Source organism: Orcinus orca, chromosome 17, assembly GCF_937001465.1.
Source record: "Orcinus orca chromosome 17, mOrcOrc1.1, whole genome shotgun sequence".
NCBI lineage: Eukaryota > Metazoa > Chordata > Mammalia > Artiodactyla > Delphinidae > Orcinus > Orcinus orca.
In genome coordinates, this window is record NC_064575.1 from 17,869,405 (window position 1) to 17,894,103 (window position 24,699).

The 24,699-nt window shown below is 41.3% G+C and overlaps 2 protein-coding genes across 5 annotated transcripts in view; both read left to right on the forward strand.

Annotated features, from left to right (window-relative positions):
* Positions 1-140: 140 nt before the first annotated feature.
* Positions 141-8,104, forward strand: TMEM70 (transmembrane protein 70). 3 transcript variants are annotated; one of them, XM_004280563.3, is made up of 3 exons: positions 141-483; positions 1,734-1,839; positions 5,970-6,514. In XM_004280563.3, exons 1-3 carry the CDS (start codon positions 280-282, stop codon positions 6,425-6,427), a joined length of 768 nt encoding a protein of 255 aa, XP_004280611.1. In that variant the 5' UTR covers positions 141-279; the 3' UTR covers positions 6,428-6,514. The 3 variants fall into 3 exon arrangements, with proteins under 3 accessions (XP_004280611.1, XP_033262987.1, XP_049556335.1); XM_033407096.2 differs by having other exon boundaries at positions 143-471; XM_049700378.1 differs by lacking the exon at positions 5,970-6,514 and adding an exon at positions 8,070-8,104 and having other exon boundaries at positions 163-483.
* Positions 8,105-12,595: 4,491 nt separating this feature from the next.
* The window catches only part of LY96 (lymphocyte antigen 96), a 31,289-nt gene continuing 19,185 nt past the window's right edge, over positions 12,596-24,699 (forward strand). For both annotated transcript variants that reach the window (XM_004280562.4, XM_049700383.1), the window contains exon 1: positions 12,596-12,736. In XM_004280562.4, coding sequence (XP_004280610.1) covers positions 12,625-12,736 — 112 coding nt within the window. In that variant the 5' untranslated portion in view covers positions 12,596-12,624. The remainder of the gene's footprint in view (positions 12,737-24,699) is intronic.

Consider the following 24,699-nt stretch of genomic DNA (forward strand, 5'->3'; position numbering starts at 1 on the left):
GACTCCGACGAGGGGAAGCAGCGCTCAGGATGGCCGTTTGCTGGTCCTGGCAGCGAGGGTCAGGTCGGATTCAGATCTCAGCCCACAAGGAACGCGTGTGCCTGGGCAGGTTGCCGGCGGGCCGTCCATTCTGCGCACGCGCAGGCGGCCAGTGCGGCCCGCGGACCTGGCGGCGGCGCCGAGTGCGCGGCTCGTTTCTGCCGCGGTCTGGTGAGGAGCTGCGCCTCGGCGTGCTCGGCTGCCGCCGCAGTGCAGTCGCCGTTTCTGGTCACGCGCGGGATGCTGCTTCTGGCGTTGGGCGGCCCGTGGGCGGCCGGACTGCGGCTTGGTGGGAAGAGGACGGCACCGTGGGCAGCCACTGCGCTCCGAGGCCCTAGGGCGGCCGTCTGCCGGGCGGCCTCCTGCAGAGGCTCCTCGGGGCGGGGCGGGGGCGCGGGGCTGTCGGCAGCCGCGACGCTTCTGCCGTGTCGGGTGCGAGCGCAGGTCGGCGGTCAGAGGGCTCGCGGACCCGAGTAAGGGTGGGGGTGGGAGTAGCACCGGGCCTGGGGAGCCCGGCTCTCCCATAGCTTCTCCCCGGCCTGCACGGCGGCTCTGGTGCTGAAGGAGCCCCGTGCTATGGGGCTGGTAGGAGTGGCCGGCCTCGGCCTGGGCAACAGGCCGGTGCTCCCGGGGTTCGCAGCTCCCGCGAGTCCAGCAGTGTCCCTTGGAAAGTGCCTATTTTCTGGGCGGTTCCAGTCACTTTACAGAGATGGTTGCAAATCCATTGGGCTTGTGAGGACTCTTATTTTTTTTTTCTGTCCTTGAGCGCAAGCTCGGAAGGGTTAATTGGCAGCGAAATTTAGATGCTCCACGTGGAGACCGAACTGAAAGAACTCGGGAAACCTGATTTTGAGTTTGTTCTGCTTTTTATTAGGTGGCTCTATTTTTAGGAATTCCTTTGCTCCCTGGAAAAATGGGATGGAGACGTTAATCCTTGTCATTTTAATCTGAATAAATTGTCTCCTAATCCTGCCCTGTAAAATATTAGGATTAGCAAACATGGTTGAAATTTGGGAGGAAAGGCCAACGCGGAAATTGGAATCTCATTAAATTTCAGCATAAAGGGATTAGGCATGCCTTTTACATCTTGAAGAGTGTGTGTTGTGAAAGTCATTTTCAGAGTTTCGGGCAACTCTTTTGTTCCTGTGAAATTTGATGTAGGAGTTCAAGTGAAATATTTTCCTTGCGAGGAGCAAGGGATGGATACGAGACCCTTGGGGAAAGAGTTATTATTATTATTTTTTTAAATACTAGCTATAGTATAAATATTTTAGAAGTATTAAAAGCAGTCTGGACTTTAAACTTTCTGAATTTGCAGTATTTTACTTACATAATTAAACTTAATTTTTTAAAAAAGCTAATGCATTTAAATCTTTGACAGTTGGCCGAAAGTGATGTGGAGTAGGAGAAACTATTCCACTAACTTTTTACTTGTTTAAGGTCACACTTGAAAATGCTTCTAGCTGGGATGCAAACTTAGGTCTTCAAACTCCCAATTCAGTGTCTACTTGTGAGTGGAATTAAGGAAAGCCATTGTGTTACTCAGTTTGCTTTCTTTAGCTTTGTAGATGATTTGGAAGAATTCCTTACATCACCCCATGTGTTAAGTTTTCTTTTTATTATATTTTTCAAAATAAACTTAAAAAATTTAAAAGTTTATCATGTACTCACATTATAATGGTCTCTTTCAATAGATACCTGTTTCTTGGGAAAGATGTGTTCGATGTTTACATACACAGCTTGAAAAATCAGAAGATGGAAGGCTGATTTATACTGGGAATCTGGCCCGAGCAGTATTTGGTGGGTAATCAGAAGTGAGGATATTTCCTTTTTTCCCCCCCCTTTTACTTATAAAAAAAGGTTCTTAGCATATGATAACTTATTATTTTAGCACTTCGTAATTGCAAGACAGAAGGAAAAATTATAATTTTTTTCTTGTGGTCTGTTGATAAAAGATTTAGAGGTTAAGACCTTCGCATTTTTAGGAGATTTTTAAAAGGTTTTTGTAGACTCTTATGATTTTGTGATCTTACGGCTGGGCACTGAAGATTCCATCCTTTGGTCACCTCTTGGGATGTTTAGCAACAAAATAAAACAGAACAAAAAGTGTATGTAAAAAAAAAAAAAGTGTATGTAATGTTTGAATATGCAAAGGAAAAAAATATGGGCGAATACCTCTTAGGAGTAGTTATTTTGGGTAAGTAGACATTTACAGTATATGTTTTTAGATTTTGCAGTTAAAATGAGCAGTAATACTTTTATAATTCAAAGATATTAATTTTACATTTTTTAGGTCATCTTAGAATTTTCAGCAAACATATTTACTTAGTGGTTTTCTAGGTAGTAGGGAGTTATCGTGGAGAAGGAAAGGGCAGTGTATTAGATAGCTACAAGTTTAAAGCTCTTTCCTTAGGTCATAATTCAGTATTTAGTATGGAATATTTTAGTAGGGAAAGTCAGAAGAACTTAGGTTTGTGATTTGTTCAAGTTCCTGAGGTTGTATTTCATTTTATTAATCTTAAAAAAAAAAGTGTAACCTGAAATATCTGGAGGATTATTTTATAGCCAAGTTGGCCACAAGATTTCTGTGCCCCATTTGCATGTGTGTTTTTGATCATGCTGGTGTTAACCAGTTGTCTGAAATTTAATCTGGAAGCCTGTAAGTTCTCAAGAGTGTGACATTAAAATAGAGTATGTTTAAAATACAATTTTAGCTATTTAAAACTTTCTGGGAATAAGGAGTGATTATAATCACTATTGAGTGGAGTTCTGAAGTTACTGGAATAATCAGTTTTGGATGGTAGAAATTTCTTCAGAAGTCACAACATGAGTGGGCCACTGAGCCTGTGTCTCATCTCTGGATTGAGCCTGGGATCCCTAGACTGATGCCCTTGAGATGTGTTCACCGTGACCCCCGTGGTACCCTTCTTTCTGAATACAGACACCGTTCCTTCAAATGAAGGGAAGGCTTAATCCATTTTTTTCATGTTCCCACTTGACTCAATTCTGAAGAGAAGAGAATATAAATAGGAATTAATTTTAGTGTGGGTACAATATAATATTTGTGGAAGAGCAGAGCTACACATGATATTCAAAGTTCTAGAACTGTAACCTGTAGAAGAATTTAATGTTTGAGTTCCTTCAATATTATAGTAATAGAAAGTCACTATACTTATCAGGGATTAATATTTTTTCTTTGTAAAACTGAGTGAGAGACATTAACATAGCGGTACCATTTAAACTACCAAATTGGGTCCTAATTTAAAGATATTTGAAGGGACTTTTAGTTGATGGTTCTTGTTAATTCAGCAACAGATAATTACGGATGTCATAGTATTCTCTTTTTAAGATGAGTAGAATTTGAACATGAAGATGTTGTGAAAGAAGGGCATCCCAGGCACGGAAGTAGTATGAGCAAAGGCATGAGAATATGTTTAGAAAATAGCAATTGCTTCAATCCAGGCATAATAAAGTATATGTATGTATTAGTTTCCTAGGGCTCTTACAATACATTTCCACAGGCTTGGTGGATTAAAACAAAAAAATTTATTCTCACAGTTCTGAAGGCTAGAAGTCTGAAATCAAGGTGTTGGCATTCCGTGCTGTCTGAAGGCTCTAGGAAAGAGCTTGTCCTTGTCTCTTGCAGCTTCTGGTGGCTCCCAGCAATCCTTCATGTTTCCTTGGCTTGTAGCTGCATAACTCCAGTCTCTGCCTCCTGCTTCGCACGGCGTTCTCTGTGTCTCTGCTTGTCTTGTTCTGTCCTTTTAAGGATACTCTCATTGGATGTAGGGCCCACCGTAATCCAGTATGATCTCATCTCAACTTTTAATTGTCTGCAAAGACCCTATTTTCAAATAAGGTCATGTTCTAAAGTTCTAAGTGGATGTGAATTTTGAGGGGACACTGTTCAACCTACTATAGTGTGAAAGAGTAATGGGGAAAACAGGTAGTTGGAAGGGCTAAGGAGGCTTTTATATAGAAGGCAACCTGGTCCCCATTGAATCCCATGTGTACCAGTGTCACTGTGGGGGGAAGGAATTATTTTAAAATTACTAATGCAAGATAATTAAGCCTTCAAGCAAGAGTGATGTATGAGAGTGTCTGCTTTGTTATAGCCTCACCAACAGAGTATGATGTCATATTTTCAGTTTTTGCCAGTTTGGGGGAAAAACGGTATCTCACTGTGTTTTTATTTTTTTATTTTTTTAACATCTTTATTGGAGTATAATTGCTTTACAATGGTGTGTTAGTTTCTGCTTTATAACAAAGTGAATCAGTTATACATATACATATGTTCCCATATCTCTTCCCTCTTGCGTCTCCCTCCCTCCCAGCCTTCACTGTGGTTTTAATTGAATGTTTCTTATGATTGAGGCTTAGCATCATTTCATCTGTTGAAAGGCCGTGTGCATTTTTGTTTCATTGAACTGTCTGCTTATATTTCTGGCATGTTTGTTTATTGGGTTGTTGATCTTTTCTTCTCATATACTAGAAACCTTTTGTGTATTGGGGATATTAACCCTTTGTCATATAAGCTGCAAATATTTTTCTCATTTGTCTCTTTGTTTACGGTATTTATGTCCATGTACATTTTAAAAAGATGATCAGATTTATCAACTTTCCCCTTGATTGCCTCTGTATTTTCAGTCATAATTAGGAAAGTTTACCTATTCTCAGACTATAAAGGACTTCATGGGTATTTTCTTCTTATACCTCTCTTATTTTATACACTTAAATCTCTGGATTATTTGGAGTTTTCCTGGTATATGGTATGAGGGATCGATTGAATTTTCTCTGAATCTGGTTGTCCCAGCACCACTTATTTTAGATTGTCTCTTTGTTCTATACTAAATTTCTCTATGCAGTTAAGTTTGTGTCTAGATTTCCCGTTTTTTTCCATTGTTCTGTTTACGTACTGAGCCACTACCACACTGTTTTAATTATACAATCTTATGTTTTAGTATCTAACCCTCCCCCCTTTTTTTCTTCCTTTGTTTTTCCAAAATAACTTTATAATCATCCCTTCTAGGATCTCAACTTGCCTGTTTTCCAAACAGATGGTATTTGATCATGTTAAAATTGTACATTCAAACTAAGAAAGTTTACATTTTAAGTTATTTATTTATTTACTGTGGTAAAATAGACATAAAGTAAAAGTTACCATTTTGACCATTTTTAAGTATACAGTTCAGAAGTCACTGGTTTTTTAATCTTTCTAACGTGATAAGTAAAAATATCTCACTATTTTAACTTGAATGTTTTTCCTTGGTAAAGAAGTTGATTACCTTTCCCATATGTTTCTTAACCACTGGTGGTGTTTTTTTGTTTGCTTGTTTTTCAATTTGCTGTTTTAATGCTGGGGACTTAGCCTGAAAAAGCCCCATATTTCAACGTTTTATGTTAGATCTGTGGAAGTGCTTGTTAATAGAGAGCTTTATTTGATTATCTGCTGACTGAATTAACTTTTATAGTATTCATAAAGATTTTTGAGTAATATTAAACCTTTTATTGGGAGCTGAGATAGAAGCCAGTTAACCCTAAAGCGGACTTCCCAGCTGGAGAGGCAGCGCATTGTAATGGCCAACAGCCTGGACCCTAGAGTCAGATTGCCTGGGTTTAAATCCCAACACAGCTACTTGGTAGCTATGTGACATTGAGCAAGTACCTCATATTTTCTCATCTTTTAAATGGGAGTGCTGATGATGATAATTATACATCAGTCTCATAGGGTTTTTTTCTAGATTTCATGAATGAAATATGTAAAGTGCTTAAAATAGAGCCTGGAATATAATAAGCACTATATAGGTGTTTTGGTTTTGTTGTTTTGATGATGATATTGTAGGGAGAAAGGTGGAAGAATTAATTGGATAGGTTGATTCTTTTATAAAAGTTAAAAATGTTAATCTTCTCCCATTTTTTTTCTTATTTAGGTGTGAAATGTTTTTCTTACTCTACAAGTCTGATCAGCCTTGCATTTCTACCATACATTTTTGCACAAAATAATATTATATTTGGAAGTCTGCCTTTGCAAATCTTATTTTATGGCATCATAGGAAGCTTTACAGTGATCACTCCAACACTGCTTCACTTTCTTACAAAAGGCTATGTTGTTCGGTTGTACCATGAGGCCACAACAGACACTTATAAAGCCATTACTTATAATGTTGTGCTTTTGGAAACGAGTACAGTGTTCCACCAGAATGACGTGACGATTCCAAATAGCACACATGTGTTTACCACATTTTATGCTAAAACAAAATCACTGTTAGTTAATCCAGCACTCTTTCCAAACCCTGAAGACTATAACCATCTAATGGGTTATGACAAACCATTCACTTTTGATGTGGAAGAAGCCAGTGAAAAGAAACAGCTTAAAGAAGAGAAATGAGTCTGTCGTTTTTATGTTTGTGCTTAAATGTGATTTATGTTCCAGTGTATAATAATTGCCTTTACTTATGATTTTTGTTAGTGACTGTTAAAAAAATAATTTGAAATTGTATCACAGAACTTTTCATTTCCAGAGAATTATGTTCCTTTATAATAAAAAAAAGTTACATTTGAAAAACAAAACATACAATACTCTATCATTTGTGTTAAAAGGGTGTGAAAATACAGGTATATGCTGACATATGCATGGTTACTTCTATATAATAAGTGTGATTGCCTCTCAGCTGGGGATTGGATGTCAGAAGCAAATGGGAAAGTTATTTTTCCTTTGTGTTTGGATTTTTCTAAGGATATAGATATTACCTTTTCCCACATTGAAAACTCTTTAAAAATTCACGGATTATGGGAGACTGTTAATCTGCTTCCTTTGGCTCAGAGCACAGGTTTTTGCCTATCATCTCTGGCATGGCTGCCCACGTTAAAGATATCCATGTCCAGTAGGGTGTGGTTAGCTCTTGGGGAAGTGGTGACCTAAGTAGTATCGTCTTCAGTGGTTCCATTTGTCCCTCCATGTACACTCTCCTTTGTTACACCCTGACACAGTGGGAAAATTGTATGTACTACACAGATGGATAGTACCTTTTATAAAATAAAAGTCTCCATGCTAATGTTAAGTTGGTTCTTGTGAAGGATTTTCAGCCAGGAACAAAGGGCCTCAAATCATGCTATTTAGACTAGTAGATACTGATTAAGTGCCTAGAGGGTGTCAGGTACTGGGCTAGTTGCCAGAGTCACAGTTGAGAACAAAACACCCAGTCTGTAGAGAGCTGCCTAACGTCTATCACCTGTCAGGATGATAAATCTAATCTTTCTGGCTTGCCTGTGGTATGAGGGAGGTGGATGGAGAAAGCAGGGACATCACTAGTTCTTAGGGGAAAGATCAAGTCCGAAGCTGCTAGAAGGTTATAGGAGACAGCTTAAGGTAGAACAGTGCTCATCTTTCTGAGACTTAGAGCCTGCCCTCTGCTAGGATCAGCCAGCTTGTGGCCTTGGTAGAGGGCGGGCTCTATTCTTAGATGAACAAGCTGCCACCACCTCTGTCCTCAGTTTGGGCCTCTGCCTGTCTGCTTTTCCGTCCTTTGTCACCTAGATGTGGACCTGTTGCTATCTTAGCAGTTAATGTGATTTATATCTTTCTGTAAAAAGATTATTCCAGGGCTTCCCTGGTGGCGCAGTGGTTGAGAGTCCGCCTGTCGATGCAGGGGACACGGGTTCGTGCCCCGGTCCGGGAAGATCCCACATGCTGCGGAGCGGCTGGGCCTGTGAGCCATGGCCGCTGAGCCTGCGCGTCCGGAGCCTGTGCTCCGCAACGGGAGAGGCCACAACAGTGAGAGGCCCGCGTACCACACACAAAAAAGATTATTCCATAATCAAATACTCATTATCAAATGTTAGATAAATATTAGAAGAAAACAGTGTTGTTAACATTTCAAAGTTTTCTCTCAAGGGTCAGTTTTCTCATAACTTGTTTTTAGTACATCCTCTTTCTTTAAATGTCCTATATCCATGCAACCATTTTGTCACCTGTGGAGTGGAGTGAAAATCCTATTTTTATGAGTATCAATAATTCCTCAATTGTTTAGAGAAAAGAAAAAAGGCTTAAAATACTACATGAGAAAGATGACTTCTCAAGGGCACGATTTGGAGTGAGACCAAGATGTAGAAAAGGATCAGCATGCGTAGGATACCCTAATGGTTCATCACTGAAATAAGTCCGCAGAAACAGCTCAGGCCAAGGTAAGAAATATACGCACGTCCTTCCATGCCACTTTACCACCTTCTCCCCAGGCTGAGTAATCTTGGAAAGATTAGGAAGGTGGTGAGTCTCCCTCTACCTATGGGAAGGATATTGAGTCAGTTTTATTTGAGTCCCAAAAGGCAGGGTGATCCCCTTGGACCTCTGGGTTACATCAGATAGTGTACCCTTTGATTATAAGATATAATCCTTTTCCTCAACGTAGATTATGTCATACTGAAAGACTTCAGCTTTTGGAAGCAAAAGTAACAAAACGGTCATTAGGTATGAATGACAGCCTTAGCTTGGACACATTCGTTAAAATTGTACTCTGATTTTTTTCAGAAAAAGTGACTCGTCATCCAGATTCATTGTTTCATCTAGACCACTTGCCGTCTACTTTTATTTGGAACCAAATCCCAGACATCATAAGATTTCTTTCTTAAACTTTTTTTTTTTAATATAAATTTATTTATTTATTTTTGGCTGCATTGGATCTTTGTTGTTGTGCGTGGGCTTTCTCCAGTTGTGGCGAGCAGGGGCCACTCTTCGTTGCGGTGCATGGGCCTCTCACTCTGGTGGCCTCTCTTGTTGTGGAGCATGGGCTCTAGGTGCACAGGCTTCAGCAGTTGTGGCATGTGGGCTCAGTAGTTGTGGCTCACAGGCTCTAGAGCGCAGGCTCAGCAATTGTGGCACACGGGCTTAGTTGCTCTGCGGCATGTGGGATCCTCCCAGACCAGGGCTCGAACCCGTGTCCCCTGCATTGGCAGGCAAACTCCCAACCACTGTGCCACCAGGGAAGCCCAGATCTCTTTCTTAAATATTTAATTTTGTAACTCTACAAGATAAAGACTTAAAAAAATAACAATACCATCATAATACCTAAGCTGCCCTTGACCCCAGTGTTATCAAATATCCAGTCTACTCAAATTTCCAATTGTTTCATAATTTTCACCCCCATTTTGTTTGGATTAAGATCTAATTAAAGTTCCCACCTTATTCACACCTATTTTCTAAGTCTCTTTTAAGACTTCTAATCTATGGACTTCTATATTTTTCACTTTGTTTTTGTTTTTTTAGGCCCTGCCACGTGGCATGTGAGATCTTAGTTCCCCAACCAGGGATCAAACCCGGCCCGCGGCCGCAGAAGCACGGAATCCTGACCACTGGATTGCCAGGGAATTCCCTCTTTCACTTTGTTTCCCCCCCCACCCCCCACCCCTTGCAAATCATCTGTTGAAGAAACTGAGTGTTTGTCCTATATATGTTTTCATGGTCTAGATTTTCTGATTATATCCCCAAGGTGTAGTTTAACATGTTTGTCTGTCTACTGTATTTGTTATAAATTGAGGCTTCATCAGGTTGAGGTTTGATTTTTTTGGACAAGACTGATTCGTAGCTGATGTTGTTTGTATTATTTTTCTATTGTTGCATAACAAATTGCCCCTAAAACTTAGAGGTTTAAAACATCAACAGACGTTTATGATATTGCACAGTGTCTGTTGGTCAGGTATTTGGGAATGGCTTAGTTGAGGGGGTGTGGCTCAGGTTCTCTCATGGGGTTGCAGTCAAGATATCAGCCGGTACTCCTGTCATTTGAAGGCTGGGCTGGGGCAGGAGGAACTGCTTCCAAGGTGGCTCACTCACGTGACTGACAAATTGGTGCTGGCCTTTTGGGAGGAGGCCTTGGTTTCTTACCACATGGATCTCTCTTTAGAGCTACTTGTTTCCCCCAGAGCAATTGATCCAGGAGAGCAAGGTAGAGGGCAAAATGTCTTTTATGATCTACTTTGGAAGTTGCACATGATCATTGTGCAATATTTTCTTAGTTACACAGTCACCCTTATACATTGTTGGAGGGGACTACACAAGGATTTGCATACCAAGAAGGTAAGGGTCATTGGGAGCCATCTTGGAGGTTGGCTACCACCATGTTCACCCATCAAGAAGAATACAATGTCCTTCTGTCTCTCTCTCTGTGACGTTAGCAACTACTAATGCTCAGTGCCCAAGTTTACTAATTCATTAGGTGTTGCAAAATGGTTATATTCTATCATTCCTTTTTCATATATTAGCTGAAATACTTCTAAAAGTAGAGAAAAGAGTATGAGAAGGCAAGGGAAACTTGCCTCTCTGTACTATTTGGTTACCGGTAGTTCAGTTTCTATAGAAAAGTCAGGATAAATGCTTGACTCTTTCCCTTTATCAGGTTTCAAAATAGAGTTGGTTTCCTCGCATCATCTGCTGATTAGACTTTAAAAAAATTATTATGAGCTGATTGATTTGAATATATTTGATGTATTTCAATTCATCGCAGTTACTATCTTATTGATCGTAATAGTCTACAGGTAGGCTGAATGTTCATGTCTGGAAGCTGTGAATGTTATGTTAAATGGCAAAAGGGATTTTATAGGTGGATCTTGAGTTGGGGAGATTATCGTGGATTATCCAAATGGTTCTACTGTAATCATAGAGCCCTTATAACAGGGACGCAGGATATCAGGGGAGAGGCGATGTGACGATGGAAGCAGAGATGACAGTGCTGAACTTTGAAGATGGAGGAATGGAAGGATTGCAGCTCTCAAACTGAAAAACGCAAGTAAACAGAGTCTTCCCCTGGAGTCTCCAGAAGAACTAGGTATGCTGACTCCTTGCTCTTAGCCCATTGAAACTGATTTCGGACTTCTGACCTCCAGAACTGTAAGAGAATTCATTTGGATTGTGCATATGTGTGTGTTTTCCGCATAGCATGGCTTGTGGGATCTTAGTTCCCCAACCAGGGATCGAACCTGGGCCCTTGGCAGTGAAAATTCAGAGTCCTAACCACCGGACTGCCAGGGAATTCCCCATTTGTATTGTTTTTAAGGCACTAAGTTTGTGGTTATTTGTTACAACTCCATAGGAAACCCATCTTTGGTCAATGGGACTGTCATCAAATTGGGTGTCTAATATGATAAGATGTTTTAGGCTCATCTTGAACGTTTTCTGCCTCAGACCTGGAAACAGTAATTTCTCTAGAGTATTTGTTCCTTTTAGTGGGAAATGGTATTTTGAGACTACTAGAAGCATTCATGGATTTGTCCTCTTTTTTTCCCCCACTTAAAAAATATGTAAAATACATATAACATAAAATTTACCATCTTAACAAAATTTTTCTTTTTTTGGCTGCACTGGGCAGCTTGTGGGATCTTAGTTTCCTGACCAGGGATCAAACCCATGTGCCCTGCAGTGGAAGCGTGGAGTCCTAACCGCTGGACCTCCAGGGAATTCTCCATCTTAACCAATTTTAAGTGTACAGTTCATTAGTGTTAACTGTATTCACATTGCTGTGCAACAGATCTCTAGAACTTTTTCACCTTGCCAACCTGAAACAATACCCATTGAGCAACTCCCCATTTCCCCAGACTACGCCCCACCCCATGGATATTTACCTTTAAAAAAATGGGAAAGTAGTACAGTTTTTAGTAAAACCTTTTACAAATATGATTATTTTCCTCTAAACCTGTAGGTTTTTAAGGCCCCAATTCCATGCTATTTTTTGGCTACTAATCCCAGACCATGTCCTTTAAAGAATTTCAGGTAGCAAAGCATCTAAAGGGGTGGCTGTTTTTCTAGAACAAAGTGAGAGTTTTGGAATGAAATACATTCCACACACAAAATAATGACCATTTTAAGGTATTCCCTGGACCTGTAATTTGCTAAAGTGAATGCATTCTCAAGCCTGGTGAGACCCCCCCCCCCCCGCCCACCATGCAGAACTACAGCTAATGTCCTGTGTCTGGGGTCTCATCCAGCTGGGCTCTACCCTCTGGCTGAACCTGTTGCCGAGCAGAAACACTTTGTGTGAGCCTGTTCAGTTCAGAGCTTTAGGTTCTGCTTTCTGGCCGTGAGAATTGTTGTATAAAGAACTTGTGGGAGGGAATTCCCTGGCGGTCTAGTGGTTAGGACCCCACGCTTCCAAGCCCAGCGGCACGGCCATAAAGAAAGAAAGAAGGAATAGGAGGGCGTGCTTAGGGTTTAAAAAAAAAAAAACTTGTGGGCGAGAGAATAGCAATGCAGAGGGATAAAGAGTGCTAGTCTTTTGATCTTTTAAAGAAGACCTACAGGCTGGTTTCTTTACTATTGATTGGGAAATACCTGATTTTGTTTTTAAAGCTCTGTGCTCTCATTTGTATCACGTGTTCGCAAAGAGTACATTCTGAATCATTTTCCTTTCCTCTTGCAGCAAGTGCTCAGATATTAAACACACACACACACATTCAAAAGAGGAAACAGTCGGATAGGAACTCAGAAATCATGTGACTGATGACTAAGTTAAATTTTTTCTACTTATTAAAAAGGAAGAGTCTGATGATTAGCTACTGACTGTCCTTGCATTTTTAAAGTTTTGAAGATACTGAATCATGTTCCCATTTATGCTTTTTTCCGCCCTGTTTTCTTCCACATTTACTGAACCTGGAGAGAAACGCTGGATCTGTAACTCCTCTGACACAAGTGTTTGGTACTCCTACTGTGGTAAGTACGAGGGCAAAAGCAGGTACTCATAATGTGAACTGTTCCAAGGGCAAGTTTTCACAGGAACCTTTTTCTGCTGTCGCCGGGATGCAGGAAATGACCGTATGTTCCGGCTGCTGGGGAGGCTGCTGGCAGCAAAAGTGATGTCTGGTTCCTGCCCTGGGTGGATTTTCTCGATCCGTCACTGGCCTCACAGGTCTCTGAACTGTGTTGCACTTGACCTCCAAGTGCTTCTGTCCTTTCCTGTGGTCAGCTATCTCTACCTTGAACCCAGTTTCAGATTCTTCCCAGTTTGGGCAGAACTATCTGCTTCTGAGATCTTGCCTCAGCCCCAAGACTGACCGGGTCTTCTTGAGAAGGTAGAACAGTCCTAAATACTGCTTGGAATTGATTATAACTCCAGGCCATAATTTTTTTTTTTTTTTTTTTTTTTTTTTTGCGGTACGCAGGCCTCTCACTGTTGTGGCCTCTCCCGTTGCGGAGCACAGGCTCCGGACGTTTAGGCTCAGCGGCCGTGGCTCACGGGCCCAGCTTCTCCGCGGCATGTGGGATCTTCCCGGACTAGGGCTCAAATCCGCATCTCCTGCATCGGCAGGCGGACTCCCAACCACTGCGCCACCAGGGAAGCCCAGGCCATGATTTTTTGTTTTCAACGTTATGTTGGGTGTATAACAGGTGCTCTGTGTTTCAGGCTGTGGTTTTTGAAGGCTCTTGGAATTACCTCCCTAATTGGATGTAAGGCTGATTCTGTCCGTTATTGTGTGACCTTGAGCAAAGTCTTAGCCTCTCTGTGCCTCAGCTTTTTTATCTGTAAAGTGAAAGTGATTTTCGAACCCATTTTACAAGGATTGTTTTGAGGTAAAATTTTTAGCACAGAGCCACATAGAAACAATAATATTGATTACTTAAAAAAAAAATCAGCCACACTCTAATGCTATTTACTGGTTGGATCACTGTTGTTTTGTTTTATCTTGTTTTGTTTAGTTTTCCCTCTTTCTCTACAAATATCTGCTGGTCTGAAAGCACAGCTTCGGGGCTTGACTACTGTTTTGGTTTGGTGCTTTGCATTGTGTTGCTCACTATAGGTTGGTTGACCTTTTCTACCCACTAGTGGTATCAGGAAGGTTTAAGGGGATGCTCCCGAAAATACTTGCTAGCTGAAATCCTCATGGGAAAAAAGGATTTATGGTCTAATCATTTGGGGGAGATTTACAAATGTACTTTGAGTTCTGAGAAGTTCTGCAATAAAGAAACCTATTTAATCCCCCAATTTTCAGTTTTATTTTGTTTTATTTTTTGAGTGTGTGTTTACAATCCTGCAAATACACTCTGGCAAATATTAATATAAAGTTACTTCTGGGGGGCTTCCCTGGTGGCGCAGTGGTTGAGAGTCCGCCTGCCGATGCAGGGGACACGGGTTGGTGCCCTGGTCCGGGAGGATCCCACATGCCGCGGAGCGGCTGGGCCCGTGAGCCATGGCCGCTGAGCCTGCGCGTCCGGAGCCTGTGCTCCGCAACGGGAGCGGCCACAACGGTGAGAGGCCCGCGTACCGCAAAAAAAAAAGAAAAAAGAAAAAAGTTACTTCTTGGGAATTATGGTAATTGCCAGATGTAGGAACAAGACCTAAGTGTATGACTAGTCTCAGGCTGGTGGCTTTTTTTTCTGTTTGTGATTATGCTGCATTCCCTGAAAATTCCCCACCCCGCAAGGTCAGTTTACACTGCCCTGTTCCAGGCCCTCTTCAGTGCACTCGGCCCCCTTCTCTCCACTCCTTTGGCGCTTCTGCTCCATGCACTGATTATGCCACCTTCTCTGTGCTGTATTTCCTATGGCCTTTATTTATATAACACTTCATATTATTATTTAGCTTTTAATCTTCCAGTAACACTAACTCAATTTGTCTTCTGATTTGATTTTTGAGGAGAGATTTTATGTTTCTCTCCAATGCTGAGAAATTCTGTGGTCCTTTCCTGCTGCCCCATGGATATAGGGACCGTGGAGAGCAGGTGGGATATACAGCTAAGCGAGACCCTGCTTGCTGCCATGCCCCTCTCCCCTGCCCCTGCCACGTCAACCTTTCCCTGCCTTAGAGAATCCATCCTGACTGAGATGGAAACGCGTCATTTGTGGGAAGCACTGATCCCTCTGGGTATTATTGTCAGGAAGTTGGTGACGACAATTCAGTCCTTTCTGTGAGGATGATTCCCATTTGGCCAAGCTCCTGGGCATACACGGTATACCTGTTTGCTAGGGCTGCCATAAAAAACATCACAGACTGGGTGGCTTAAACAGCAGAAATTTATTTCTCACAGTTCTGGAGCCAGGAAATCCAAGATCAAGGGTCAGTTGGTTTGATTTCCTTCTGAGGCCTCTCTCCTTGGCTTGCAGATGGCTGTCTTCTTGCCATGTCTTCAAATGGCTTTTTCTCTGTATGCACTCATTCCTGGTGACTCCCTGTAGGTCTAAATCTCCTCTTCTTCTAAGACACCAACGGTATTGGATTAGGGCCTACCCATATGACCTCATTTTAACTTAATCACCTCTTAAAGGCCCTGTCTCCAAAGACAGTTACATTCTGACGTACTGGGGGTTAGAACTTCAACATATGAATTTAAGGAGAACACAGTTCAGCGCATAACATACAGAAATGGCAAGAATTGGCTGTTTTATCCTCCACCTTTGGAAAAGGCAGAAAATGTGGCTGTCTGGGTCAGTCCACAGAGCCCTGGACATACACCGTCCTGTAACCTAGAGTTGTGAGACTCAGCTCTAACCTTTTTTTGGGCTATGGATAGTCCTGAAACTCAAGGAATTCATGGATTATTTAATTAAACCAATATTCACTGAGAATCTGGCATGTGCCTGTTCTAGACACTGAGGATATTATCTAGCAGTGAACAACAAGACAAAAGTCACGGGGCTTCCCTGGTGGCGCAGTGGTTGAGAGTCCGCCTGCCGATGCAGGGGATGTGGGTTCGTGCCCTGGTCCGGGAGGATCCCACATGCTGCAGAGCGGCTGGGCCCGTGAGCCATGGCCGCTGAGCCTGCGCGTCCGGAGCCTGTGCTCCGCAGCGGGAGGAGGCCACAACAGTGAGAGGCCCACATACCGAAAAAAAAAAAAAAAAAAAAAAAAAAAAAGTCACGGCCCTCCTGGAGTTTCAATCAGTGAAATATTCAGCATGTCAAATGGTGGTGATTGCTGTGAGAGAAAAATAAAGCAGGGGAGGGGATAGAGAGTACAGAGATGGGGATGGGGGTTGCATTTTAAATTAGGACAGGCAAGGAAGGCCTTACTGAGAAGGTGACTGTTTAGCAAGGACAGGAATAGTTGAGGGAGTGAGCCACGCCCATATCCAGTGGAAGGGGTGGAGGGAAGAGCAAGCACAATGGCCTTGAGGTGGGAACGTGGCTGGTGATGGAGGGATAGCAAGGAGGCCAGTGTGGCTGCGATGGAATGAGCATGGGGGAAGTAGCAGAAGATGACATAGAAGGGAATGGGGAGAGGGTGAGGGCCATGTAGGTCAGGGAATGACTTTATCTCTTACTACGAGTAAAACCTGGTCTGGCTCCTGGGTTGATAATAATCTGTAAGGCGGCAAAAGTGGAAGCAGGCAACCTGTTGGGAAGCTGTTGCAATAATCCAGGTGAGCGAGAGAATGGTGACTCGGACCAGAGGGGGAGCATTGGAGGCGATGAGGGGGGGTCTGGTTCTGGAAGTATTCCAGCATGGTCCTCTCAGCTAAGTGAGTGTATCTTGACATTTGGAGTGTCCCCCCAACTCCAAGCAGGCCAGCCTCTTTACTAGCCTTTATTTATACTTGCATTGATATATATGTGTACTATTCTCTAACCTGAAATATTCGTGTCCATCTTTCTGTTTCATGGAAACCTCTGAGGTCCATCAAAAGTCCTGCCTCCTGTACAGAGCCTAGTCAAGTCAGTTGAATTTAATCCTGTTTACTACGTCTTTAATAGGCATTAGGTTTCCTTATTATGCTGAGGAATACTGAGAATGCAAAGGTTATGATAAGGTGTAGCTGGTATCTTCAAGGAACTTCTGGCTTTTGTCTTACTTATGTGTAGTAGGAAGGATAACTAAACATATCACCAGGATTCATTTGTTTATTCTACAAATTCAACATGGCCACTGGGAAGTCTAAGGGCCATTTGGAACTAGGACTCTTATACTCCTTTCCAAATCTGTTTCTTCCTAAATCTTCCCTATCTCATCATCCACCTAATTCCTTACCCCCCAACCAGGGGTATCCTTAATTATCTCCCTTATTTTTCACATCGTATTTATCGATGATTCCGTTTTTAATATCCCCAGAATATATTCTAAAGCCAACTACTTTTTTTTTTTTTCCTGACCACACTGTGTTGCTTGTGGGATCTTAGTTCCCTCACTAGGGATTGAGCCCAGGCCATCACAGTGAAAGCACCAAGTCTGAACCACTGGACTGCCAGGGAATTCCCCAACTACTTTTTTTTTTTAATTTAATTTTTATTTTATATTGGAGTACAGTTGATTTACAATGTTGTATTAGTTTCAGGTGTACAGCAAAGTGATTCAGTTATACATCTACAAATATCCATTCTTTTTCAGATTCTTTTCCCATATAGGTTATTACAGAATATTAAGTAGAGTCCCCTGTGCTATACAGTAGGTCCAGTTGATTATCTATTTTATATATAGTAGTGTGTATATGTTAATCCCACACTCCTAATTTATCCCTCCTCCCTACCTTTCCCCTTTGGTAACCATAAGTTTGTTTTCTATGTCTGTGAGTCTGCTTCTGTTTTGTAAATAAGTTCCTTTGTATCAGTTTTTTAGATTCCACATATAAGTGATATATGGTATTTGTCTTTCTCTGTCTGACTTACTTCACTTAGTATGCTAATATCTAGGTCCATCCATGTTGCCACAATGGCATTATTTCATTCTTTTTTTTTTTTTTTTTTTTTTTTTGCGGTACGTGGGCCTCTCACTGTTGTGGCTTCTCCTGTTGTGGAGCACAGTCTCCGGACGTGCAGGCTCAGCGGCCATGGCTTACGGGCCCAGCCGCTCTGCGGCATGTGGGATCTTCCTGGACCGGGGCACGAACCCGTGTCCCCTGCATCGGCAGGTGGACTCTCAACCACTGTGCCACCAGGGAAGCCCTATTTCATTCTTTTTTATGGCCGAGTAATATTCCATTATATATTCCACATCTTCTTTATCCATTCCTCTGTCGATGGACGTTTATGTTGCTTCCATGTCTTGGCTGTTGTAAATAGTTAAAGCCAACTACTTTTCACTGTCCTTTGCTCACCACTCATGTCACCTTCGTCTCTTCTCTGGCCTCTGCAACATCCTCTTAAATTGTCCTTTCTCCACTTTAATTCTTGCCTCCATACAATCAGTTCTTAGCATAGAGACCAGAGAGATCTTTTAAAAATGTAAATATGTTATATAATGTTATTTCAGTTGCTTAAAGCCCCCCAGTGGCTTTTCACTACAATTAGAGTGAAATCCCAACTTTGTACCAAGGCGTCCAAGACCCCTCGAGGTGGCCCTTGCCTACCTGTCTGATTCCTATGATTCCCATGATTCCCACCCTCCTTCATTATTTTCCATTTACACTGACCTATATTGTTATTACGGTTATTGTTTGTATTACCAATATAACAAGCATAAAATTTACCTTTTAATGATTTTTAAGTGTACAATTCAATGATATTAAGTACATTCACATCACTTTGCAACTATCACCATTATCCATTTTCGGAATTTTTCATCATCCCAAACAGAGACTCTGTACCCATTAAACAATAACTCCCCATTTCTGCCTCCCCCCTAGTCCCTGGTAACCTCTACTCTCTGTCTCTGTGACTTTGTCTATTATATGTATCTCATGTAATGGTCTTGGTGTATATATGTGTGTGTGTGTTTGTTTTTGTTGCTTGAACATGTCAAAGTCATTGTCACCTATGAGTCTGTACTCCTGATTACAATGTCCACAGGGTTGGTTGCTTTCTGTCACTCACTTACTGGATACTGTAGTTGAGGTATCGCTACCCACTGCCACCCCCAACTCCTCTGTCCCCACCGTACACTCAGTCTTTCTCTCATGGCCCTGTTTGATTTCTATACTAGAGTGTCCATTTATCAAGAGGTGGGCCCTTGCCTGTCTTGTTCATTGTTTCTCTAGTGCCTAAAGCAATATTTGGTGCTAAGCAGAAGTGAATAAACACACATTTATTATCTACAGTGTGCTGTGCGCAAGAGACATGAAAAATGAATGAGACATGCTTCCTGCCCTCAAGGTTTGTGCTATTTTTATGATGAAGACTGACATGCAAGCAAATAATTGTAGTAAACATTTTTTTTTTTTTTGCGCTATGCAGGCCTCTCACTGTTGTGGCCTCTCCCGTTGCGGAGCACAGGCTCTGGACGCGCAGGCTCAGCAGCCGTGGCTCACGGGCCCAGCCGTTCCGCGGCATGTGGGATCTTCCCGGACCGGGGCACGAACGCGTGTCCCCTGCATCGGCAGGCGGACTCCCAACCACTGTGCCACCAGGGAAGGCCCTGTAGTAAACATTTTAAATGACCATTGAAGGATGATCAAGTACTGTGAATGATAGTGTGTTTGTGGCTGTCGGGCTGGGGAGGTGTGGAGGAGTCAAGGAAGGCTTAACAGCGTTGTTGATACTTGAATACATTTTGAAGGCAGACAAGGAGTTTCTAGACCGATGAGGACAGGGCATTCCTGTCAGAAGGAACTGCATATTTATGTAATGGAAATTCTGCTAAAGAGGTAAAATGAAGTGCTGTGATGGCTCAACTCCAGCTAATGCTTCCTCCCTTGATCTCCAATAGTACTTAATACCAACACTCAGGGTGGCACTGGTTTCATTTCCTGTGCCAACTGCAGTTGCCTGGACTGTTGGGTTAAGAAGGATTCTGAGGCAGAGCTCAGTGGGAAAAAGTGCTATGATGGATTCACAATGCTGACATTTGTGGTTGCAGGGGAAACCGGAGGCTCTTGTACTGTGCTTTTGCTGAACCTGGCCACTGCTTTCTTTGGTATTTAATAAACCAAATGTAGAATTTTACCATAAACATGGTGACTTTAAAGTAATAAAGCTATTTTCTGTTAGTTCCCCAACCTTTGCAAATAAATTAAAAGTCACATGCTATGTACTGTTATGTGATCTTTTGATCCTTACATCTAATTTTTTTAATGTATGGTGGTCTCATCTTCCTAGAAAAATCTTAGGCTTCCTGACATAAAGATTAAGGTTACACTTTTATTCTCCGCCCTCACTCCACCCTACCCCACTCTGCCTTGCTCTGGTGCTGGCTTAACACTGAGCACCCACAGGGGTATTCTGAACATTTGTCTGATTGCATTGACTTGTCGATGGTTTCATCATAATCAGACCAACTTCAGACATGTGGGAAACTTAACTGAAAATAGAGAATTGCCCTTATGACATACAGCATGGCCCTGGTGATTCACTGCTTTTAACTTGTTCCCGGCTTTGCTCCATAGTCTTGGTTGTCTTGCTCTGAGGGTCTTCTACAAGCTTATCACTGAGAAAGAAGAGACACATTGCACTGTCCTCGGTAATGCATATGGAAGTGCCCACGTTTCAATACCATGTCAACCTTTCATGGTAAGAAAGTTAATAAGTATATTAATTATGCAAACCTTCAAAAATATAGGTGAATAAAAAAGAAAAGAAGGCACCATAAGCCTATCACAGTTAAGAGTTAACCACTATGAACATTCTGATATTTTGGTAAATATTCTTTTAGATATATAATGATATATGTTGAAAACAGTAAAAGTAGAACCATATTGTATATACTGTTGGGTAACCAGCATTTTTTAAACTTGATAGTATACCATAAACGTCTATAACATTAAATATCATAAAAATTCATGTTAATGACTGTTTATTAATTCAGTAAAAAGATGCACAATATTTATTTATTCAGTCACCTCTGAACATTTTTTTACTTGAGATATAATTGATATATAGCATTATATTAGTTTCAGGTATACAACATGATTCGATATTTGTATATATTGTGAAGTGATCACCACGATAAAGCTAGTTAGCATCCATCACCTCACATAGTTACAATTTTTTTCTTCTTTTGGTGAAAACTTTTAAGATCCACTTTCTTAGCAACTTTCAAATATGTAAAACAGGGGGCTTCCCTGGTGGCGCAGTGGTCGAGAGTCCGCCTGCCGATGCAGGGGACGCGGGTTCGTGCCCCGGTCCGGGAAGATCCCACATGCCGTGGAACGGCTGGGCCCGTGAGCCATGGCCGCTGAGCCTGCGCGTCCGGAGCCTGTGCTCTGCAACGTGAGAGGCCACAACAGTGAGAGGCCCGCATACCGCAAATATGTAAAACAATATTATTAACCATAGTCACCATGCTGTACATTACTTCCCCATGACTTATTTATTTTATAACTGGAAGTTTGTACCTTTTGACCCACTTCACTCATTTCTCCAATCTTCCACCCCCTCCCTCTAGCAGCCTGTGTGTCTGTGAGTTTATTTTTTGTCTTTTGAGTGTGTTTGTTTTTTAGATTCCACATATAAGTGAAGTCATACAGTATTTGTATTTTTTTTTTGGCTGTGCCACACGGCTGATAGGATTTTAGCTCCCCAACCCGGGCCCTCGGCAGTGAGAGCTCGGAGTTCTAACCACTGGACCGCCAGGTAATTCCCTGTCTTTCTTTGTCTGACTAATTTCACTTAGCACAGTGCCCTCAGGTTTCATCCATGTTATTGCAAATTGGGCAGGTTTTCCTTTGGTCATAATCCACACAGGAATAAACATCTTTGCATCAGATGTTTGTGAACATCCATGATTCGATGAAATGACTGTTAATATAGCTCATTCTGTGAGACTTTTATTGCAGGCAAACTCAATTCATTGAATGAGAGATGTTAACATTAATTTTAAGGGTTGCATTCAGGGGCAAATTAAATAAAACTGGTTTAGTCTCTTTCCCCTCCTCCTCAGTGCTTTTATAAGCTCTTCTACATCCTTCTTGAAACTTCTTATTTAGGAAGATTTGTTTATTAACTCATTCATTCATGTATTCAGTCACTTACCATTTACTAGAATTCTAAGTACTTGATGTGTATTTTCTATTTTTAACCAATGGAACATACAGAGAGGTGAGGAGAGTATAGAAAAGAAGAGCAATGTGGAAAAGAACAGGTTAAAAAGTATGAAAATGGAACAAGTAATTTTATGAAAATATGTTTTGGGGAGTTCACCCCCTTCCCCACAGTTTAAAGTAATTCACTACCTTCAACCTCCACCTTAACAATGTAAGGGCATTAAAATACTAATCTGTTTACATTATAGGGAGTTTTTTTGGTATTCATACAGTATTTTAAATTTTATTTTACTGTGGTAAGAACATTTTACATGGGATCTACCCTCTTAAATTTTTGAGTGTACAGTACATCATTGTTGACCACAGGCATGAAATTGTACAGCAGATCTCTACAGCTTATTCACTTGCTTGACTGAAACTCTATGCCCATTGATTAGTATCTCCCCGTTTCCCTCTCCCCTCAGCCACTGGCAACCACCATCCACTCTTTGATTCTATGAATTTGACTATTTTAGATATGTGGGCTCAGGCAGTATTTGTCCTTATATGACTGGCTTATTTCCTTTAGCATAATGTCCTCAAGGTTCATCCATATTGTAGCATATTGCAAAATTTCCTTTTTTTTTAGGACTAAATAGTATTCCGTTGTATGTATAGACCACATTTTCTTTATGCATGTATCTGTTGATGGACATTTAGGTTGTTCCCACATCTTGGCTATTGTGAATAGTGCTGCAATGAATTTAGGAATGCTAATATCTCTTCGAGATCCTGATTTCAATTGTTTTGGATAAGTACCCAGAAGTGGGATTGCTGGATCATATGGTAGTAATATTTTTAATTTTTTTTTAATTTTTTTTAAAGAGTAGCCAGGGTGGCCCTTTATTTTATTTATTTATTTATTTATTTTTGGCTGTGTTGGGTCTTCATTTCTGTGCGAGGGCTTTCTCTCATTGTGGCAAGCGGGGGCCACTCTTCATTGCGGTGCGTGGGCCTCTCACTGTCGCGGCCTCTCTTGTTGCGGAGCACAGGCTCCAGACGCGCAGGCTCAGTAGTTGTGGTTCGTGGGCCTAGCTGCTCCGCGGCATGTGGGATCTTCCCAGACCAGGGCTTGAACCCGTGTCCCCTGCATTAGCAGGCAGATTCTCAACCACTGCGCTACCAGGGAAGCCCATATTTTTAATTTCTTGAGGAATCTCTGTATTGTTTTTTAGAGCAGTTGTACCATTTTGCATTCCTACCAGCAGTGTGCAAGCATTCCAGTTTCTTCACATCCTTGCCAACTCTTGTCCTTCTTTTCTTTTTTTGATAATAGCCAATCTGACTGGTGTGAGGTGATATCTCATTGTGGTTTTGATTTGCATTTTCCTGATGCTTAGTGACATTGAGCATGTTTTTATATACCTGTTGGCCATTTGCATGTTTTCTTTGGAGAAATGTCTATTCAAGTCCTTAGCTCATTTTATTTAATTAATTAATTAATTTATTTTTTCACACACACTGTATTTTATTTTTACAAGAGATAAATAAACTGACACCAAGCATTGTAAATGGATGACCACAACAAAAGCAACAAGGATTGCAATTACCAAACATGAAACACACTCATACTATGTCATAATATTGACATTCAGTCCAGTAATCCTCCATTGTAACCGCTCCTTTACTTTGCAGTGAAAATTGATTTGTATATTTTTTGCCTCTGAGTCCTTGTGGGATTTTTTATTTTTATTCAAACAGAAAGTCACAAAAATTATAATCATCCTCATCAGTTCACTCAGTCCCATGTAATTAATTTTTTTTATCTTGATCTTTTGTTAGCACTTTTATGAATTCATCAGTTTTCCATTAGAGTTCTGAAAATGTTTATTCGTTCAGTTCAGCAGTATAGTCAGTTACCAGAAACCTGTACTTGTCAGAGTCTTTTCCATGAATTCCTTGAAGATGAAACCCTTTTTTTTTTTTTTGCGGTACGCGGGCCTCTCGCTGTTGTGGTCTCTCCCGTTGCGGAGCACAGGCTCCGGACGCTCAGGCTCAGCGGCCATGGCTCACAGGCCCAGCTGCTCTGTGGCATGTGGGATCTTCCCGGACTGGGGCACGAACCTGTGTCCCCTGAATCGGCAGGCAGACTTTCAACCACTGCGCCACCAGGGAAGCCCGAAACCCTTTTATAGGAACATTTTTGCAAAAGCATCAGAGTACACCCAGAACTGTCTGTAAATGACAAAAGACTTAAAAATGACCACGGTTAAAGATTTGATGAAAGTTCATAATAATGCAATTGACAAGGAAATTTAGTTATTTCTGAGATACACATTTTAAAGTAATAACTAGAATTATGACTTATAACTTTATAGCAGAACATATAAGATTTTTAGAAATTTCATGTAATGTCTGAAACATTTATATTAACATATTTCCATACAAATAACCCAAAGAAAGTTTAGTATTAGTTTTTTGTTTGTTTGTTTGTTTGTTTATACTGCAGGTTCTTATTAGTCATCAATTTTATACACATCAGTGTATACATGTCAATCCCAATCACCCAATTCAGCACACCACCATCCCCACCCCACCGCGGTTTTCCCCCCTTGGTGTCCATATGTTTGTTCTCTACATCTGTGTCTCAACTTCTGCCCTGCAGACTGGTTCATCTGTACCATTTTTCTAGGTTCCACATACATGCGTTAATATACGATATTTGTTTTTTTCTTTCTGACTTACTTCACTCTGCATGACAGTCTCTAGATCCATCCACGTCTCAACAAATGCAAGTCCTTAGCTCATTTTAAAATCAGGTTATTAGTTTTATTATAATTGAATTGTTGGAAT

What these genes read in the sequence shown, in the direction of transcription:
- TMEM70 (XM_004280563.3), top strand. Translation starts at nt 280, where the DNA reads ATGCTGCTTCTGGCGTTGGGCGGCCCGTGGGCGGCCGGACTGCGGCTT. An exon ending in CGTGTCGGGTGCGAGCGCAG is followed by an intron (nt 484 to 1,733) that starts GTCGGCGGTCAG and finishes CTCTTTCAATAG; the next exon opens with ATACCTGTTTCTTGGGAAAG. An exon ending in TCTGGCCCGAGCAGTATTTG is followed by an intron (nt 1,840 to 5,969) that starts GTGGGTAATCAG and finishes TTTCTTATTTAG; the next exon opens with GTGTGAAATGTTTTTCTTAC.